The sequence below is a fragment of the Drosophila mojavensis genome, unplaced genomic scaffold (genome assembly GCF_018153725.1).
Source record: "Drosophila mojavensis isolate 15081-1352.22 unplaced genomic scaffold, ASM1815372v1 contig_74, whole genome shotgun sequence".
NCBI lineage: Eukaryota > Metazoa > Arthropoda > Insecta > Diptera > Drosophilidae > Drosophila > Drosophila mojavensis.
The window spans coordinates 6,516,970-6,537,698 of NW_025318899.1; the positions used below are offsets into that span (position 1 = coordinate 6,516,970).

General features: G+C 41.4%; 6 protein-coding genes across 8 annotated transcripts; 2 read left to right on the forward strand and 4 right to left on the reverse strand.

Moving 5' to 3' along the window:
- Positions 1–22: 22 nt before the first annotated feature.
- LOC6581600 (dnaJ homolog subfamily C member 16) lies at positions 23–3,150 on the forward strand. Its single transcript, XM_002007290.4, has one exon. It carries the CDS (start codon positions 525–527, stop codon positions 2,865–2,867), a length of 2,343 nt encoding a protein of 780 aa, XP_002007326.2. The 5' UTR covers positions 23–524; the 3' UTR covers positions 2,868–3,150.
- On the reverse strand, positions 3,125–9,784 carry LOC26527210. The gene is made up of 6 exons (XM_015161938.3): positions 9,634–9,784; positions 9,244–9,559; positions 6,253–8,088; positions 5,985–6,184; positions 5,689–5,826; positions 3,125–5,632 (listed from the first exon to the last, which is right to left on the reverse strand). The coding sequence occupies exons 1-6, from the start codon at positions 9,640–9,642 to the stop codon at positions 3,266–3,268; spliced, it is 4,866 nt and encodes a 1,621-aa protein (XP_015017424.3). The 5' UTR covers positions 9,643–9,784; the 3' UTR covers positions 3,125–3,265.
- Positions 8,109–9,107, reverse strand: LOC116804308. Its single transcript, XM_032731011.2, has one exon. It carries the CDS (start codon positions 8,877–8,879, stop codon positions 8,211–8,213), a length of 669 nt encoding a protein of 222 aa, XP_032586902.1. The 5' UTR covers positions 8,880–9,107; the 3' UTR covers positions 8,109–8,210.
- Positions 9,785–9,824: 40 nt separating the features above from the next.
- Positions 9,825–10,329, forward strand: LOC6581601 (transmembrane protein 258). Its single transcript, XM_002007291.4, has 2 exons — positions 9,825–9,934; positions 10,000–10,329. Exon 2 carries the CDS (start codon positions 10,001–10,003, stop codon positions 10,235–10,237), a length of 237 nt encoding a protein of 78 aa, XP_002007327.1. The 5' UTR covers positions 9,825–9,934; position 10,000; the 3' UTR covers positions 10,238–10,329.
- LOC6581602 (tumor susceptibility gene 101 protein) lies at positions 10,318–12,317 on the reverse strand. Of its 2 annotated transcripts, none has more exons than XM_002007292.4 (7): positions 12,142–12,317; positions 11,956–12,040; positions 11,817–11,882; positions 11,473–11,748; positions 11,198–11,412; positions 10,767–11,122; positions 10,318–10,701 (listed from the first exon to the last, which is right to left on the reverse strand). In XM_002007292.4, the coding sequence occupies exons 1-7, from the start codon at positions 12,184–12,186 to the stop codon at positions 10,515–10,517; spliced, it is 1,230 nt and encodes a 409-aa protein (XP_002007328.1). In that variant the 5' UTR covers positions 12,187–12,317; the 3' UTR covers positions 10,318–10,514. The 2 variants fall into 2 exon arrangements, with proteins under 2 accessions (XP_002007328.1, XP_015017425.1); XM_015161939.3 differs by having other exon boundaries at positions 11,198–11,415.
- A 126-nt stretch (positions 12,318–12,443) lies between these two features.
- Positions 12,444–20,674, reverse strand: LOC6581603 (tyrosine-protein phosphatase non-receptor type 61F). Of its 2 annotated transcripts, XM_015161942.3 has the most exons (7): positions 20,147–20,674; positions 16,654–16,827; positions 16,316–16,578; positions 15,887–16,253; positions 14,946–15,505; positions 14,748–14,873; positions 12,444–12,633 (listed from the first exon to the last, which is right to left on the reverse strand). In XM_015161942.3, the coding sequence occupies exons 1-7, from the start codon at positions 20,252–20,254 to the stop codon at positions 12,597–12,599; spliced, it is 1,635 nt and encodes a 544-aa protein (XP_015017428.1). In that variant the 5' UTR covers positions 20,255–20,674; the 3' UTR covers positions 12,444–12,596. The 2 variants fall into 2 exon arrangements, with proteins under 2 accessions (XP_015017428.1, XP_002007329.1); XM_002007293.4 differs by lacking the exon at positions 12,444–12,633 and having other exon boundaries at positions 12,711–14,873; positions 20,147–20,673.
- Between the last annotated feature and the right edge of the window lie 55 nt (positions 20,675–20,729).

Below are 20,729 nucleotides of genomic sequence, written 5' to 3' on the forward strand. Positions count from 1 at the left end.
ATGTCAATTGCTTACAAAATTCAACTGTTCCATTCAAAAATACAAATTTACCCAAAAAGAGGATAACTATAAATATTTATCATAGTATTAACTACTAAAGTAACTTCATATAAACTCTGTATTGAAAGCTTATCAAGCTTACTTAATGAACAGCGTACTCTGCTCGTCTTCCCGGTATCATAATAATGCAGTTTTATACTCCGCGGCAACCCTGTCGGGTGTAGCGTAATAATTTGTCGGTAACAAAAATAATTAAAAGGAATTTTTTTAACGATAATAATAAAATAAATTTAATTGGAACGCCATGTGCATTGCCAGCACGGCCTAAACTTTTGAATATATGTATAATATATATTCCAACAAAAATCAATAAGCTCATCTGTCATTCTTCGTATCTGGAGCACGGACCATCCCCCAAAAAGCACGCAGCCAGCACAAAAAAAAAAAAAAAAAAAAACGGAAAAAAGAAAAACTTATGAAAAAAGAAGGATACATTGTATAAATTGTGTGATAAAACACTCGTCATGTTGGGGCAAATTCGAAAATTCAATGTGCTAATATTTTGCACATTGATTGCCATCTGTGTGGCAGTCATGAATGATCCGTATAAGGAACTCGGTGTCAGCTCCACAGCATCCGCACAGGAAATTCGACGAGCTTATAAGCAATTGGCCAAGGAGTGGCATCCGGATAAGAGTAATCATCCGGATGCGGAGCGTAAGTTTGTACAGATCAAAAAGGCCTACGAGCTGTTGAGCGACACCGATCGACGACGTATTTACGATAAACATGGCATTACTAGCGAGGATTCGCATTTCTTAAAACAAAAACATGATTACAGCAACTACAATCGATTTGGGTTCGATCCAGTGGAAGAATTCTTTGGTAAGCAATTCGGGTTCGACCAGGACATCAGCTTATATCATAAACTCTCTGTCACTTCCAACTACTTTGAGCATACCATCATACCGAAGAGCAAGACCAAGTTGCATATTATAATGTTCTACAACGATTGGTGTTTCGGTTGTATACGAATTGTGGGAGCGTTCAAGAAGCTGATCGACACCTTCGAGCCACTGGGAATATCCTTTGTCACCATAAATGCCGCCCACGAGCCAACTATATTGCGCAAAACTGGAGCAGATGATATACCAAGAATGGTGCTGGTGCTCGGTGGGCATAGCTATGTCTATCGCGAGAATATCTATACACAGCAGAAGTTGGCCGAATTTATACGCAAGAAGATGCCCTTTAAGATCGGTCAGCGCGTCAATGATGAAAATGTCGACGAGTTTCTGAGTGGTTGGACAGATAATCGGGTGCGTGCTCTGGTCTTGGAGCCGCGAAGCGTAACCAGGCTGAGATATCTGATAAGCGCTTTTGCCTTCCATGATCGTGTGGCTTTTGGCTTTGTGGATCTAACTAGCAAGGCTTGTAGTCTCATGGCTGATCGTTTTAAAGTCAATCCCAAGTTGGATACACTCTTCCTGTTCAATGAGGACTCTGTGCGAGCTGTTGCTAGCATTTCTATGGCTGATATACCCACACAAACACTGGACAACATCATCTCCACAAATCAATTCCTTTCGCTACCCCGACTATCCTCGCAGGATGTGCTCGAAGGGGTTTGCCCAGCCGAATGGAATAGACCAAGGAAGCGTTTGTGTGTAATACTTATTACAGAAAACTCGCCCGAATATGATATAGCACGAGGTGCCTTGCGGCATATTGCTCTAGAGTCTGGCTATAGCTTGGAGAGAGTTCGCTTTGCGTATATGTACAAGGAGAAGCAGGCAGATTTCCTTAATGCCATTTCGAAGGGCTCCTTCGAGGACAATCTATTGAGGCTCGTCGTCATCTGGCGGCGTGATAGCACCCAAATCAAATACGAGTGGGTGGACGGTGCCAAGTTGGACATTAAGACGGACGACTATCTGAACAATAGCGCAATCAATGCCACGAAACATGAGATAAATCTAACCATACAACGACTGTTAAAGACGTCGGAGGCATTAACCTACGAAGCATTCGTCCAGAATTTGTTGGATGAGCATGCTCAAGGCATGTTGAGCAAATGGATCACTAGGCTACTCTATCTAGTAGACTATCTATCCGATAATATCGAAGACGAACATCTCTTTGCTGCTCTATCGCTGTTGGGCACCATCGCATTTATGTTTGGCATTGGCTACGTCATGATGTACTTTGTGCGCGCCGAGGAGGAGACTCTAAAGGCGCAAGGACAGCTCAACAACGCCGGACAATGCAACAAGCAGAGCAAACATGTGCCGGAGTTGAAGCTTTATGAGCTAAGGGCAGAGAAATATAATGGTCTAGTGCGTCTGCTGAAGCCCGGCTGTCGCACAATCCTATTAATAACCGATCTGCAGAGTCGGGCCAAGCTGATTCCTCCTTATCATCGAGCTGTTTGGCCTTATAGACGTACCAAAACTCTTATCTTTGGCCATATGCTCATTGAGAAGGGCTTGTCCTGGTACTCTGAACTGCTACGCTTGTCGCTATGCACAAATCAGAAGCTACAAATCAATCCCAGAAATTGTGTTGGCACTGTAATTGCCCTAAATGGACATCGGAAGTATTTCTGCGTATATCATGCCAAGCATCCAGAATGCGCACGCGGCACCAAGCGAATGATCAAGATGACCAAACAATTGCTGGATCGCAACGATGATCCAGAGATTGGTAACTTCCTGGGGGTTAACTACTCCGAAGAATCAGATGTCGAATCGAATGTGCTATTCGAGGACAATTTGCTAGATGGTCTCAGCAATTGGCTAGATCGTTTATTCGAGGGAACAACACACAGATATTACATCAACTATTGGCCCGATTTTCCCACAAAGTAAACTTCATGAAGTGTTTAAGTATGTGTAAATTACTTTGTCAGCCCGCAATTTCTTGTAAATCCTTTCTAGTCAATAATAAAAAGAAAACGAACAATCTACGACGTATTATCAACTCTCTACTTGAAAGCTAATTCTGCAGCGCTGCAACAGATTTGCATTAGAGCAAGAAATCAGCCACATGATGGTGTATTAACTATTTGTATTATCAATCTAAGCATAATCTATGTTTCATAACCAAAGAATAAATAAACGTTAAGTGCATTATAACATTAGTCAAACTCAAGTCAAGATTTCATTTATTGGGTGCTGGGTATTATCTCTGATATATACCCATAATTATGATTCCATTTTTTATGTTCCCTTAAGCTAAGTCCCCCGTTGATAAGATGATACCCCGCTCAATGGGGCTCCATTAGCGAGTGCAGCCGTATCACGGCACGATAGTCGTTGTGCGACAGCTCTCCTCGACGCGAACGATCCAGCACGCGTTGCAGGCGCTCCAAGGTCTCCGAATTTGACGTCAGCTTGAACAGGTCGTCTAGGTATTTCAGCGATTCGCGTGACCAGAACATGGAGGGCTTCGATGCATCCGTGTTGATGCGGGAATCACCACGTTCCATGCCAACCAGCAGGCGAACACATTCGGATTGCAGCGGACGATTCTGTTGCAAGTGCAGTTTGCCCACTGGCGTACGTTGCTGCATATTGTTAAAGGGTAATAAATGCTTTTGCTGTTGTTGCTGCTGCTGCTGTTGTTGGACGGGGCGAGGCTTGTCGCGCTGCTGCTTTGGTATGCGTTGTTTGTTATTGGTATTGTGCTGCTGCTGCTGCTGGTGTTGCTGGTGTTGCTGCTGGTGCTGCTGCTGCTGCTGCTGCTGCACCTCGTGCTGCCAAATGGGCGGCGGGGGAGGCAACTGCTTCTTCTGTTGCCCCGCCGACTTGGCATGTGGCTGTGTGCGTGGCTTAGCATTACGTGAATTACTATTTGGCTGCGCGACAGGTGAGGACTGTGCGCGCTCATCATGTTTCCATAAAGGCGGCGGCGGTGGTCGTCTCTGCTGCTGATCAGCCCATTTGGCATTAAGCAGCACACGTTTGTTGGGCGAAGAAGTCTTGTTGCTGGAATCAGGTGCTCCAGCGGGTGGTGGCGAGGCAATGCGTTCTCGCTTCTTGTTAACAATCTGCTGGCCAAGCAAAGCTGGCTCAATGTTCAGCGAACTTATGCGATTCTTCACATCTAACTTGAAATAGGCCTGCAGCAGCGATTCATAATTGGGATGTGGATAAGCACTGAATATGATGCGCCAATGCTCTTCGATTTCATTGCGCATTGCAGTTGTGGCGTTCTCATCGCCAGCATGCTCATTCAACAGACGCTTCAGTATGATCAGCAGCTGATCCAAGTGCATGTTGCCATTGCTCAGGCCCGCCTGGCCAAATAATATCATATTGAGCAGACGACGCTTGCGTTCGGCCAGCTTGTAGCCACTTTTGGTATTCATTTGCTCCAGCTCCTTGATGCGGAAATAATGCGCCTTGGCATTGCCCAGATCTCCAGCCAAACTGCTGATGCCGTCGCGCATAAAGCGTATGAGCACATCGATGCGTTTTGGCGGTTTTTGGCTTTGGAATTCGGTGGTCTTGCGCTTGACATCCTGATTGCGACGCAATAGCCTGAGCTGTAGATCCTCCTGGTTCTTCTTCAATCCATAGATAACCAGCACATAGCCGTATTCCTTGAAGTCCATGCGCACACTGACATTGCAAAGCTTAGCTGAAGCAGTTAAGAACTCGCGACCCTCTGGACTGAATAGATATTCGATTTGATCGCGTGCCATGAGGATTTTCGCCTCTGATGGCACATCTGGCAAACTTTCTGGCTGCGCTGCTGCTGTTGCTGGAGCTGCTTTGTTGTTCACACACATGGAAATACCCTGACCGTTCGTGCTGATGGTCACATCATTGGCTTCATCTTCTTCAGTATTTGTGCTAAGTGGTATTATATCGGGCAGATTCTCCATGGGTCCAGTGTTCGCCGGTGGTGCTTCAGTATCCTGCTCATTAGTTCTAGTCGTGGAGCTGGGCACCTCAAAGTGCTCGGAGAAACTGTAGTTCGAGTCCGAATCCAAATCATGTGGTGTGACAGTGGATTTAGAAGCTGTCAGACTACCGTTGCTGCTGGATTTTTTGGATGCTGCAGACTTGCTCTCAAAATTGCTGCTAATCTCCTCCTGCTGTATTTGTTCGGAAGCAGGCTTTGTTGCAGCAACTTTAGAATCTTTTGCCGCAACCAAAGCAGTATCAGGTCCTGCTGGCAGCTGCTCAGCCACCGCCGAAGAATTTGTAGCTGATGAATTACGACGTGATGCTCTGGCGTGTGGATTGGGCACATAATCATTTGTATAGAGCTTCAGCTGCTGCTGCTGCACTGGAGCATTCTTCTTGCGCTTCTCCGCCGGCTTAGCCAAGCCAACTGCCTTGAGAAAGCGTGCATAGCAGCTGTTCTTCGAGAACGCCGAGCTCCAGTTAAAGTGAAAGTGCAAATCCATGGAAAATGAAGAGCGCAAGTCAGTCAAATAGCTAATGGGTTCACTGCGATCCTGGTAGACCTTCTGATGTGATATAATACGAATGGTGTGGTTTACATTGCGAAACTCGCCCATGCGCTGGCGACACTCCTCAAAGAGATGGCCACGTTGAGCGCAATAGCTGCAGTGCTTTGTGCGATATTGCACGTTGCTGTTTAGCACTGCATTGGTGCGGGTCTAAGGAAAGAAAGTAAGAATTAATCTTGTATTTCGATTAAATCAATTTAGCTTACTGTGGAGTGATAACGACGCCACAAGTCGGGGCACTTGTCGCTGCTGTGGCCACGCATCTTGCACAGCTGGCAGATCATCCGGGTATGAAACGAACACTTGTTGCAAGTCTGCACATAGATAGACTGCTTGGAGCCACACTGTAAGAGTTAGAGAAAAGAGATATAAGTAGAGATACAAGAGGAATACGAGTATGTCTCAAATCAACTTTTCCAACTATCTAAGCCTCTATTACCATTAGCTATATTCTACAGATACCCTACATAACAACACAGCATATATCAAATATGCGACTTACACCCAGGCACATGGCATTGGGGCAGCGTGGCTCGGCATGCCCTGTCATGCCGCACATGTAGCAAATGATGGGCTTGCGTGGACGCGGACATTTGGAGCGCATATGTCCCATTTCATAGCAATTACTGCACTTCAGATTCGAACGTTTGCGCGCAGGTGGAAAGCGATCGGCATGGTTAATACGCCACTCGCTGCGTTGACCTACAAATTGAACAATTAATATCATATAAACAAATTTTTTTATTGAATTAATAAAGTAAAACACTTACCTGACATGCCCCTCAGTATCTTTTGCAGGTTGAAATTCTCGCCATGCCAGCTGTCATTGTAGAAGCGACACATCTCATCATTCCACCCAATCAAATCCTTGACATTCACTTGCTCCTCCAACGCCGGCAAATTGTGCACCACTTGCACCTCAGCCACCTCTGCTTCCAGCTGTGGCTCGGACTGAATTTCAATATTATTTATTTCAGCTTCATTCGCTTCAATATTCTCTGCCTCTGCATCCGCCTCTGGATTCGGTTCCAGTTCCTGGTCCGACTTTGTGGTGCTCACTTCCTGCTTCTGCTTATCAAATTCCATACAGACTGCTACAATCGCATCATTCATCTCTGCCTCATCCTCAGTATTCGCATCGGAGCCAATGCTGTCCATAGTATCATCATTTCGTTGCTCTGGCGTAGACCGTTCCCGGTCCTTCTTCTGTTTGAGCAATCGTTCAGCGATTTGACGTGCTGTGGGCAGCGACTCCTCTGCCGGTGACTCTGAACTGGGGTCATCAATGGGTGTCTTCTTCTTATGCTGCTCAGATGGAATCACACTCTCCGAGTTGCGTCTTTGACTGATGCGTCGTATTTTACGCTTACAACGCTCCACAGCCATACCGCGTGCGATGCCAGGCACACCTGTTGATTGCACACCTGCATCATCATCGCTCTCTGTGTCATTCTGATCGCACTCATTGTTGGGATCCGATTGGCTTTGGTTAGTGCTCGAAGCGCGTCGCTTGCGCAAACGCTTTGTTTTGTTCACAGTGGGCTCTATGACCTGTTCGATGTCCGTCGAATCCGAGTCGGAGTCCACGTTGCGTATAATTGTTGGCACAGGCTTTTGTTTGGCCTTGCAGTAGACACCGCTCTCTGTGAGATCTGATTCGCTCTCATAGACATCCAGAGCACGAAATTGTTGCTCATCTACACGATAGTTCTGTTTGATTTCTTCCAACCTGGAGGGCGGCACAAACTCATATTCCGAGGAGGTGTCCGCCGCCTGTTCCTTCTCCTCACTGGCTGGCTCGGCTGCTTCTCGCATGGCATTCTCTGTAAGCACGAGCAGATCCTCATCCGTAGCGCGAGCACGTTCGGCCAGCAGGCGACTCGTATCCTTTTGTACAATGAAATCATCGCTCGATAACACGGAACTCGAAGGTGAATTCAGCTGCGAAGCCATAGTGACTTGCTCTGTGGTTTGCCGATCGCCGGTCAAACTAACATCGGCTGCATCCATGGCGTTCTCTTCCAGATAAGACAGTTCTGGCTGCTGCTGGTCCTGCTCCTCATCGCTGGCATCGACATTTATAATGGGTACCGGTGGCAACGGCACAATCACTACATCGTCCGCATCTGAGGATTTCTCACTATCCACGAGACTGATTAGCTCGATGGACTTCCCCTTGTTCTGCCTTAGCTTCTTATTGGCCTGCACACGCTTCGATTTTTGACGCTTCTCTGCAAGACGCTGATGCTGCTCGAGCTTACGATTGGCCTTTCCAAATGGCCCTTTCTGCTCACGTTTGGCGATTGGCCAATTGGATGGAATAGCCACCAAAAGTCGTTGATCAAAACGTTCCGGTTCATCGTCTTCAGTTTTTGGGTTCGTGTTCTGTTGTGGTTTCGGTGGTTTTTGTATTTGTGGCTGTTTTTTAGGCTGCATCTTTGGTGGTTGACGCATTTGTTGTTGCTGCAGCAGTTTTTGAACAGGAGTGAGAGCTTTTGGCTGTTTGGTCGAAGAAGCTGACTTCTTGGCAGTGCTGGACTTCTGTGTTGAGTCTTTATCTCGCTTATCCTGCTCTGTAGTTCCGGGCTCGTCGGCTGTGGTAGGAGCTGTGACAATGAGAAGAATGTAAGATATATACTTTATTTTTTCTTGTATGAAAGACACATATATTTTATTGCAAGCTATTAGAGCCAAAATCATTGATATACAAATATAGTTTTGCTATTGTTTAATATCCTGGTGGATTTAGCAAGCTCCTCAGATTCTCAGTCCGAATATCTTTCATTTCGGGACGCCTTAGGCTGTAGCCGTGACGCTTAAGATCACTCAACTGACCCTCATCGATGTGATAGAGTATAAATGGATCCATTTGTAGATCAGCACGATTGGGCCACAATAATATAGCCACAGAGGTGCGAAAATCGTTAACAGCTTGATGAATTTGCTGATGGGATAAATGCAAATTCTCAAGTATAGCCATGTCATGCGGTTGATTCGATTGCTCTGAAAAACGTTTCTGCATTTGCAATGCTTTCTCCAGCTGGTGCACCAGACGCATCAGTACAAATCGCCTATATCGCTCCTCAAAATATTGACGCGGTTTATTATAGCGGCTCCTGTTGCGTCTGATCAATCTGGAGAGTATGGTGACCTCCACGCATGACATCACAACATGAACGCCCACAGTGAGGACAATGTATGAAAATATATACGCTATAGGATTTTGGCTCATCCCATCCAGCCAATAAAGCAGATCGTATCCATAGTAAACATAACAATAGTCCATATAAATAATTGTGCACAACAACTTTAGCAAAAATAGAACAAGAATATAGTAATTAATATCGCTTATGCGATTAAGTAGGACACGCGATGCGGCCATTATCTGACGGAGCATGGTGCTAGCCAGAGAATTCAATACGTAATTTTGAATGTAAATGCTTGTGCGACAAAAATTAATTTCAAATTGCTAAGCAGCGTCGATACAAAATTTGGTATCTCCAAAAAAGTATATACATAAAAAAAACCCGTTCAAATTCCTGGATTTGAGTTCAAACGCGCACACATAAAAATAACTAATTTTAAATAAATAACACGAATTAACTAGTATACAAAAATACATAAAATATATCGATATACATATGAATATACATACATATGTAAAGCACTTTTGTCAGCGCAGTCGCTCACGTTTATATCACAGTATAAGCATATGTATGAGTGTAGGTAGGTAGGAATATGAAACCCAAAATTAAACTTACTTTCAGCTGTGCCTTTTGATTTTGATGTCCAATTATCATTTATTGCTGCAGTTTCGGTATTGTTATCAGCCCAGTAGCGAGGCTTTGCAGTCGCATTGTTGATGATTCGTTTGTTACTCACAAATCGGTGTTGCTGATTCTGTTGCTGTTGTTGTTGTTCTATTTGCTGTTGCGGCGGTGGCATATTCTGTGCATCCACATCCACATCTGCAGTTAGTGTGTGCTGTTGCTGTCCACTAGTTGCATCATTGTAGTGTATGGAGGCATAAAGAATTGATTCCAGCTCATTCAATTGCTCAATGTCCATTTCTTCAAGCTGCAAAAAAGAAAGAGATAAAGTGAAAAGTCACTTGGCTACGCAGTTATGATTTTTGCTCTTGATTTACTTACATCGCTCATCGTGCCAATGCTTGTAGTAGTTGCCTGCCACTATGTTTATTTTTAGCATTAAAAAACAAATCTTGTTATTTTAATTTCTTTATTATAATTTCACCCAAAACCACGTTTTGACTAGAGACGAATGAGTTGTTGTTCTAGCAGCGATATATCGACAGTATTTTCAAATAAATCGATATGCATGAGTGTTGGATAACGCAATAAGCCGATAAGTAATAAAGCAACCGTAACTGTTTGCAAGCCGGGCCACGTACAAGTGCAGGAAATTAACAAAAACTCGAAGTACCAATTAAATGTAAATAAAACAAATAAATTGTGGCATTATTATGCATTAAATAACGTTTTCATTTGATTTTACAGCATGGAGCACATGCATCGCTACGTTTCACCGGTGAATCCAGCGGTCTTTCCACACCTAGCCACAGTTTTACTCATAATTGGTACATTCTTTACTGCTTGGTTCTTCGTATTTGTTGTCTCGCGGAAGAGCTCGAAGGAAAGCACATTGATTAAGGAGCTGCTGATTAGTCTCTGCGCGTCAATATTCCTTGGATTTGGAATTTTGTTTCTCTTACTAACCGTTGGTATTTACGTATGAGAGGCAAGACAAATGCAAGCATTCCCTTTATAAGATATATATTTATATATAAACCGAACATGATTGAATAAAATTAAATGTAGGCATGTGAACGTACGTTGGGTTTTATTCATATACATATTTAATTTCAAAGATTCAATTTTTACTTAAAGCAATACCGAATATATTATAATAACATATCAAATTGTGTGCGGCTTGAATAATTAGTTGCACTTAAAAGACTGCAAACGAAAATATAACTGCAAACGACTGGCCCACGCATTCCACTCATTTTCGATTAGCCAGCCAATCCAGCTTTTTGTCTACACTTTTGCATTGTGGCACGCAATATGAATTGCTTGCGAGAAAGTTGACGCACATGCTTCAAGAACGTCTCCAGATCGATGACACCTCCACGCAAACCCTCGCCCAAATAATAGATGGCATCCTCTGTGGCAGCTTCATCGGCGTAGGCATTAAGTAATCTATAAAATCAATCAAACGATTACCCAGTTACAATTACAGTTAAATATATAGTCAGATTACTAACTGTCTATATAAAGGCGCAGTTGTGGTTACTGCCTCATCAGGATCAATGGCCTCTGCATTCTCCAGGCTCTCCAGACTTTTCTTTAACTCTTCCTCCTTTTCTCGCAATACAGCTATGTTCTTCTGCAATTCAATTTCCTCACGTTCCAGGCGAGCAACGATGGCATCTATCTTGGCACTGCCTTCTACTAGCTCTTGCTTGGTGCGATTCAATGTTTCGATTTCAGCTTGATACTGATTAACCTTTTCCTGTATGCGACGTCTTAACTTGTCCTCAACGGCGCTAATAAGTGATGCTTTGATATGCTCTTCCGTTATGGTGCCTGTTGAGCTAGGAGTGCCTACGCCAGCTGGATTCTATGAGGATGAATATATATCATGAACAAATTATTTCTTTTATTTTATTTTTTTCTTGCATGTGAGAGCACTTACATATCCAATGCTACCTGGGTAGCCAGGCTGTGGATAGTTCATGTATGGCGGATAGCCACCAGAGCTACCAGGCTGTCCACCTGCTGGTGGGTAGGGCATAATGTTCGCACCACCAGTCGGATAAGGCGGAAAGTTGCCACCACTAGCGCCACTTGCGTTTGGATAAGGTAGAAACTGATTGGAGGCACCTGCGCCGCCTGGTTGAGGCATGAAAGCTGCTAGTTCGGTACACTATTAAAAACTCGAAATCGTTAGTTGGATTCTATAACACTTACAATTCGCTGGGTATGGCACAGCGACTTGTTCCTTAGGCTTAGAGTAAACGGGCGGATGATCACCGAATGTCACAATCATAACTTGTATAAGTGATAGCAGATCCGAGCTATGCGGTTGCCAATCATGCAAATACGGCAAATACACCTTGCCATTGTGATCAACATACATGGACACCTTGATCTGCATCGTGGGCGTGGGCTTCACAAAGCACATTGGTGCATTTTGTGGATGAGTGTCCATCAGCCAGATACATATGGGAATGTAGTAGGTGTTGTCTGTGAAATACACATTTATCAATCACTCTAAAAGCTTGCCTTATATATGGATTATAATCAGCACTTACTTTTGTAGACCACCGGTATTGTGCCTTGCAATGCAAACAAATCTTTAACGCTGCCATCGTTAAAAACTGGGGGACAATAAAAAATTGTTCATTTGTTTGTATTTGTAATTCTTAGTCAGCAAATATGGCTTTATCTCACCAAATTTTTCTAAATTATACGTCAGGGAGCGGTACGCAGTAATGACATCCACAACATCTTTCCTAGTGGCCGCAACATTTTTATACTGTTAACGAGACTCAATTAATCAAATAACGATTTTAATATTGCGTGTTGGGCAGTAGAGGATGGATAAGGCACACACTCAAAAAACATGACTCATCGTACCTTGGATAGATATTTAGTTATTTGTGCCTCTTCTATTGCAGGCATTCTATTTCGTTGCTATTTAATTAAATTTAGAATCAGCACCTGCTACTTTAACAATTATTATAAAATAAATTTCTTTCTAGTCGCTAAACGAAAACAAAGTCGTCAATTGAGTATTTTTAGAGCTATCATAGAATCGAGTACATCCCTTCTCTTATCGCACACACTCGATAACATTACAAAGTATCGATAGTCATTGCGTTACGTGATGATAGTATGGAAAATTCGTTATATTTGAATAAATTTAAAAAACGTTTAAATATATAAAACATCATTTAAAAAATAATTGTTTATTTTTGCTTCGCGCTTTTCTTCTTCTAATTAATTTCTACAAACGTGGGAAATGATATGTTCATCGTGCATTGCGTTGTGGATACCTCCCAACTGACAAATGGGTCGATTTTGCAGGCAGCTTACTTTGCTTTTGGCATATTGCGGTGTTTCGGGCGTCTGTAATCAAATAAGAGCATTGAAATCGTAATTTTTTAATAAAATTCAAAAATAAAACGTCACCTCATTGGCTTGGCTTTGTATCTTAAATGTAACTTTATTTGAATACTTTCGTTTTTTGTCTCTTTACTCATTAGGCATATACATATAAATATATATATTTATATAGGTATATATATATCGAATGAGATATATATTTATAAATATAGATATATATATTTATATTATTGTGTGTGTGTTTTTTTGTTGGATTTGTGTCAGTGTACTTAGCCAATGTTCAGTTAACTAGGTATTACTATAGGTATTGTTCATTTGTTACTTGTTTTTAAATATATATTTTATATAAATATGTATTTTTAATAGGTTTATATATGTATGTATATTATAAAAATCATCATCGTCATCGTCGTCGTCGTCGTCATTCTAAGCGCACTCGCTTTCTCATTGTGGGTGGTTGGTTAAATTTTAGTTGTTAAATTTGTGAATTACACATATAAAAATAATTCATTTAGGTTTACTTGCGTTTCTTCATCGGTGACGCTTTTTTCTTACGCTACACGTATTTTATGTGTATTTTAATATATAATGTATATATATATATATGCTTTTGTATATGCTGGAAAATGTGAAGGAGGGGGTTCAAAGATAGCATCTTACTACTAAAAACCATTAAATAGTTTAACTCATTCTTTTGCTTTTTGTTTTGTTTTATCATCTTATCTGCTTTAAGTTCACATATATTTTAATGCTATTGTTAGAATACAAAATGTTTCCCTCGTATCATATATTATGTTATATATAGATTTTCCATTATTTTATATATGTATATATATAAATTTTATATATTATTTTTGTGCTACATATTTGCATTATTTTTATTGCTTTAATCGGCGTTTGCGATTTCCACTTTCAATTTAATTTTCTTGTTCATTTCCGTCTTATTCTTCCTCCTCTTCGTTTTTTTTTTATTTATTTATTTTTTTGGTAAAGTAAATTTAAAAATAGCGCGCAAAGTTAGCTTTCCAATAATTTCCATATTCTTTTTCATTTCAATTAATTTTTCCATTCAATTGTTTGGTTTTTGTTTTGGCACATTAATGCATTCATTGCCGTTAAATTAGTAAAACAAGTGTGTTTCATCATAATTCCTCATAAATAACAACACATCGCGTACGGATACACATACATATATATGTTTAGATATATATATGTATATGAATATATATGCATGCACAGACTGGTATTTCAAAATGTTTACGAAACGTAAGTGTTTAACAACAAGTGAAGCGTGGGCATGGGCGTGGTCGGTCGTGCACAATATACATATAAAATATTTTAGATAGCAACGTTTCTTTCTCTTCTTCTTCTTATAAGGTTTTTGTTTTATTTCATATCAAATAAGTGAAAAAATTGTACATAGGTTAGCGAGCGCAAAATAAAAATGCATTTGCACGATTAATTCAAGTCGATATATAGATAGATATATATGTTTTAAGGTTTGTTCTGTTCATCTTTTTGTTTGCGTATGTTTCATTCATTGTTATAGTTTTTGCTTTTTTTTCTTTTCTTTTTTGTTAAGTGTATCGAGAAAAATTTGTTCTAAAATGTCAGTCTATTGCGCAAGAATCTAACTTTTGTGCTTTCCTAAGTTTTAAATGTTGCTGTTGTTTTATTTCTTGTCCTGTTTTTTTCTTGTTTTTTTATTTTATATATAAAAAAAATTCCCTAATTTGCATTGTCATTATCGTTTCAACTAATGCGACTTTATCATCGCATTGTTCGCTGTCCAACTCGTGTGTGTATGTGTGGGTGTATTTGTATCTCTGTGCGTGTTTGTGTGTGTGTGTGCAAGAATTTGTGTCGCGCTGACATTTGATGTTAGCTCGATAAGACCTACATACATACATATACATACACATACATAGATACATATGCCCAGAATTGGGAATCACTGTCACGCTACTATGCCACTATATTCTGATTCAATTGCTACAACTTCTACGGTCTACTACTGTTTTCTGTGGCTAACGGCAAGGACTTAACCTAGCTTCGTGTACGCGTAGACGGCAATGACGCCCACAACAACACCAGCGGCAATATATGTGAGTAATGACCTTCGTTTTTTCGCCGCCTGCTGATTGTCCTCGTTTTCACGCTGTTTGCGCTTAATTTCGTTGACTTTCTGTTCCAGATTTGCTTGGTATTCATTGCGTTTTCGCCGTTTCAGCTCATCCCCGGTACTGCAAATACCATAATTCGAATTAATAATAATATTTATCTTATATATATTTATATCTTTCATCCTTATATACCTCGTCACATCAATGCCGTTGACCTTGTGCTGATCAATCGCTGTTGGCTTTTCGCTGTTGGCATTAACATCATCTTCATGGGGCTTAAGGTTTGTGACATCGCCATTGGCTGGCTCCGCCTTGTGCTCATTAATATTCTCATATTCCTCATCTTCATCATCTTCGTTGTCATCATAGGCTTCGTCGTCGTCATCGCTATCCGATTCCAGTTCGCTATGCTTTGGCAACTTGGGCAGCGGCGGGAGTGGACGATTGTTAAGCAAACTATCTGCTACTTCGGCATTTATGATCTCAGGTTGACTGCTTATGATATTGTTGAGAGCATCCTTGCTGCTCAGCGTCTGCTTATCGGTGGTCATTAATCCATTGTCATCGCCTATGGTCACATTGTCACCATTGGCTTGCGCTGCTCGCATATCCAGAGAGAGCACTCCACCTGTATTGGGCGCCAGTGGCAAGTTCAGCGAATGAGAACGTGGAGGCAATGGAGGCGGTTGCTCATCCTGCATGTGCGGATCCGTCTCATTGCTAATGATTGGCTCTTCAGCACTAAGAAAGCTCTGCAAACATAAATAATACAAATTAGCAAAACATATCGCAAAAAATAAAATAAAGCATTACGTCCACAATTCACTCAAAAACTTAAAAAGTTCAAAAAAGCATCTAGCAAAGCTAAAATAATTACAAATTAACATATTTGATTTAAAGCATACGGTTTTATAAAACAAACTTTTGATTTTGTTTTAAACATTTACCTACATTTCATCAATTATTAATTCATAACATTTTAGTTTGCAACACAATTTCTATACAATATTATCAATAACCCATCAAAGGTCTGTTTAAACGGTGATGGTCGATGTGGCCTGCTCTTATGAACTCTTTATCTATTTGAAATCGAAATTCAAGCGTAATTTCTTATTGGTCGTCAATATACGTACAGGATCGTTCAGTTTTTTGATGCCCTCGATTATTGCCTGATATGAAAAATCCAGCTGATCAGCCGTTTGTATAAGTCCCAGTCGGTAGGTGCGCAGTTCGCACAGTACTTTCGATACATTGCACTCGCCATACTTGTCCACCAGCACCAGACAGCAGTCGACCAAGCAAAATGTGCCAGATCGTCCAATGCCGGCACTGCAATGGACCACAGCTGGACCGACGTCCTCCTTGAGTGCACCTGAGTCGCGCACCTGCTGTAAGAACTTTAGAAATGCATCCGGTGAACTGGGTATGCCAAAGTCCGGCCAGGTTGTATAATGGAATTGCATAACTTCACGACTCTTATTCGTTTCGAGATCAGTTAATCTAAGATAGGAGATAAATTAGTAATTGTTTGTCAAGCATGCTTTTCCGTAAGGCTATCTCACTTGAACCACCGCCGCACAAAGTTCTGATAGTTCTCGCAGCGAATCAGCTCCACAGACAGATTAACATCTTTTAGATTAAGCGCATTATTGGCTCCCAGCTGATCCGGCCAATAGGGATGGCATTTAACCTGCTTCTTCTCCTTCAGCTTGTTGAGCATTAGAATAGCGCGTGAGTTTTGCTCCCAGACCATCAACCAAAAGTGACCCACCGTATCCTGCAGCGGACCCTGTGTCAGTATATATTGACGATCGGCACGGTCCAGCTGTCGATTGTTTTCGAAATTTGAAAGGAACGATATTACTTGGATGGTTTTTTAATTGAAGTCTCACTGACTCACCTTCACCAGGTTGGCATTGATGTAATCAATAGTGCCGCGTTTTAGCACAATGCGCGAATGATCATAGGGATTGACATCTCTATATCGATTCAGTCCTCGATTCTGTGGACGATCCGATTCCAGTGTGGTGTACATTTGCGTTTTGGCCCCGCGTTCGCATATTTCACATATTTCCTGCAAGCAAAAACACAATGAGCACAATCAATTATGACATTGCGGAATTTCGCCTTGTGATTCACAATTATGCAGAAAACAAAATGCAAATAGATAGTAAATTAAATTTTTTTGGGGTTGCCCTTACATTGCGTGCTCGACAGCCAGTCATGGGTAACAAGTTGCGTTATCTTAGCATAGCGACTGATTGGCTTGGCCGGCCGTGTCTATTCTCTTTGCCAAGCAGATTGAGAGAGCTGGCATGACTAATTGCTTGGCCAACGGTATTATCTTGATAACTGTTATTCGTTATCAATTGGCGCAATTATAAGCCCCACTCTTCATATCGCACCCACCGCTAACAACAAGTTCAATGCCATTGATCCACTCTAGTTAAGTTAAGCTCAAAGCCAATTGCTGCCCACTTGGCTAAGTAGTGCAATTTACATTCAGTGTGTAAATGGCGAGTGAATCAGGCAGTGAGCGCGAGGGGAGGCAGATGAGTTATGACTAACGAGGCATGCGGCATTAATGCAGTTATTTTTTGTTTGTTTTTTTATTGTTGCTGCTCGAGTTGTTTCATTTCGTGGTATTGTATGCGACGCATTTTTTTTTTTTTTTTTTTTTTTTTTTTTGTTTATTTCTGATTGCAGTGCGAAAAACTGAAATCAGTTGCTAATTGTCAGTTCGTCATTAAGTAGGTGAATCAGTTATATTAAGTCGTCAAGCCACTCCTCGATAATCAGCACAAATTGAGGCTGACGACTGTGGCGAGTGTTATGAAATTTAATTGAAAAGAACATTGTCCGATAACAACGGGAGTGTGTAAGAGAGGGGCGAGGGGCGCGATAGACACAGACAGGGGAGAGCGAGATAAGCGGCTCAGGAACAATACAATATATGCGTATAAGCCAAAAATATCTGCGATAAGCATCAATTCTCTTATCAGAACTGTAACTGTTACCAGCGCACTTCTTTCTTATCAACAACTGTTTATCCGGAGAAAAAAAAAAAAAAAAACAGATTCAATTTATTGTCTACTCAATAGATAAATACATACATACGAAATGAGCACTAAACTGCAGATTTTTTGTTAACTTAGTTCAAGAAGATTTTTAATTTTTAATATTAATAAAAGAAATTTAATTGTAAAAATGAAAACATTCTATTCAATTTATGAGAATCACAAAGATAGGATTTAATTATTTTCTTAATATTTCACTCCCGTTCTCACTTCCCAATCGATAATTATGTTTTCTTTCCATTGAATACAAGCTAAATATTGTCGACTTCACTTAACAGCTAATATACACCTTGTGTAGCCACATGTTTTACGTGGTATGGGAATTGCATGCTGCATGAATTTCATTGCAACAAATAACGAACCGCATAGAATGTGGGCAGCGCGATCGTCACAGTCTGCGTGATATTTTGCTGTTGTTGCTGTTACTGTCATAATAAGCCAAAGCAAAGGTGATAAAAGAAAGGCAAAAACATAGCATAAGAAAGCAGCACAATACGGTAAATAATTGTAGCTTAAAGTGACCATAAAGCATAACAAACAATTTGAAACGTTTTCTGCTGCTATTATTATTTATGTTGTGTCTGTTGGAGGCGGCGCAGGAGGAGGAGGAACATAATTAAATGGAAATGTTCGTTTGTACAAAGGAAATGCTTTCAAGCGAAAAACAATTTGGATATTTCAGCAAGCTTGGCTGTCGCCGATGTCGAGTTAGTGGGAAAGTTAGATTATCCTCGCTGCGCACAAAGGACCCACAAACACACACACACACGCACGCACACAAAGGATGGCGGTCTGAGAACAAATTGAGTTCATTACACAAAAATTCAAGCACACATACATACGCATCACACACACACACACACACAATACACACAGATACGCAGCAGGCAATGTCATCCTAACTGCGAAGTTAAATTCCGTGAAATCCAAATTCAAGTGAGTGGCAAAGAAGAAGCGGGCTAAAGCAACAGCTGAAGACACAATTCGCCGGAACTGGCCATAAAGCAGAAACTCCAGCTCTGGCAGACGAAGCAGCAGCAGCCGCAGTAGCATTGGAAGCTGAAAAGAAATCCAGGCCCAGACACCGAGACTTATGCCCTTTCTATATGTATGCGTGTGTGTATGAGAATAAGAGAGAGAGAGAAAGAGAGCGAGAGACTTAAACAACTTGCATTGGCAAATCCTGTGCATTGCCAATTTTATTTACGTTCGCTCGTCAGACAGATTGTAATTGTGCTCCTTTACAACACTAGAAGTGTGTCTGCGGTAAGTGTTGTTTAATGCATTTGCTGAAGAGTAAGCAACAATTACAAATATGTATCAGTGGATAGCAATCAAAACAATTGAAATTCAAAACATAAACACACATACATACATACACAAATACGTATGTAATTCCCAGAATTATGTATAAATGCCCACAACAAATTCGCAGAACTCCAAATGCTTGCGAGGTGTACGCCGCCTTTTTTCTCTATTTGTGTTATCAATAATAGTAAAATAACGTCAAAGCCATTTTTGGCAATCCTAATCGTAGCAGTTCGCTTGACTGCATGCCCATTCAAAAGTCCAGTGCAGAAAATGGCCACAGTGTATCAGAACTGAAGCGAATTTCAGGGAAAAAGAGAGAAAAGAAGAGGCAGCGCAGCAGCAGCATCCAAGAGCAACAAGCGAGAGCGCATGCAAAGTGCAGCAGGTGAGCGTTAGCGATGCTTTGCATGTGTGCGTGTACGACAGTGAGCGACTCAAATTCTCTACATGTGTGTGTGTGTGTGTGTTTGAGAGAATGTGCCTGTGAAATTTTCGGCCAAGCGCTGCGCGAGCGCCACAAACTAAAGCCAAAGACCGGAGTTGGGCTGCTGCTGCTGCGGCTGCTGACCAACGCCGACACCAAAAGCTACAAATACAGGCGCACGCTCACATGACAGCGATGGGAACAACAACAACACAACAACAAAATAATAGCACAGTGGGGCTGACCGTGAGCGGCGTGCCTACACAGACACTACACGAATACACACGCATACATGTGTAGTTGTTTTTTTTTTTTTGCCGTGTATATGTGTATGTGTAGTGGTGGTGGTGTTGGAGGCATCGGCATCTGCAGAAGCCTTTTGCGCACTCATCACATTTTCGTGGAAATCGAATGAAAAAAGGAATAAAATAGTATGTGTGCGCCCGAGTGAATGCCTGTGAGTGTGTGTAATGTACATGCTTGTGGTTGTGTGTGCGTGTTTGCTCGTGCTCTGCTTCTGGCCTGTATGTAGCTGTTCCTCTTTAGGTGTACAATATACAATGATATGGTGGTACACTTACCTTGTAGTATCGATTCCAACCCGATCCATTTTTTTTGTCATTATATTCCTGTTCGATTTTGAGCCTGGCATTATCCCTTGTCGGCGTTGCAGCACGTTTCTCACTCATTGTACACTTAATTATGATTGTGTGTGTTGCTTGTTATTTTAGAATTTCGATTTATTTGTAATGTCTGCTGCTATTGCTCGCTCGCTAGCTGGCTTACTTTTCTTTTTCGTACGTTTTGCGTTTTGTTTTCCACACACCGACACACCAACAGACACAAACGACTCTGAAACAACCGAGCAAATAGTGCGTAAGAAAATTTGACTACTGCGGCGACGGTCTGACGGTTTGTTGGTTGGTTGTTCGTCTGTTGCTAACACGCTGTACCGCGAATGCTGGCGGGGATTATTTATAAATAATTAACTATAAACGGTCAGCATTTGACACATTATTCAATTGATACTGTGTTAAAACACCAAATGCGTGCGTTTAGTCTTGATTAGTAATGTTTTTCTCCTTCTCGCCTTTTTTCTTTCCGCAAAATTAGCAGTAATTGATGTTTCGATGACGAGCAACAAAACCTATCGTTCTATCGATT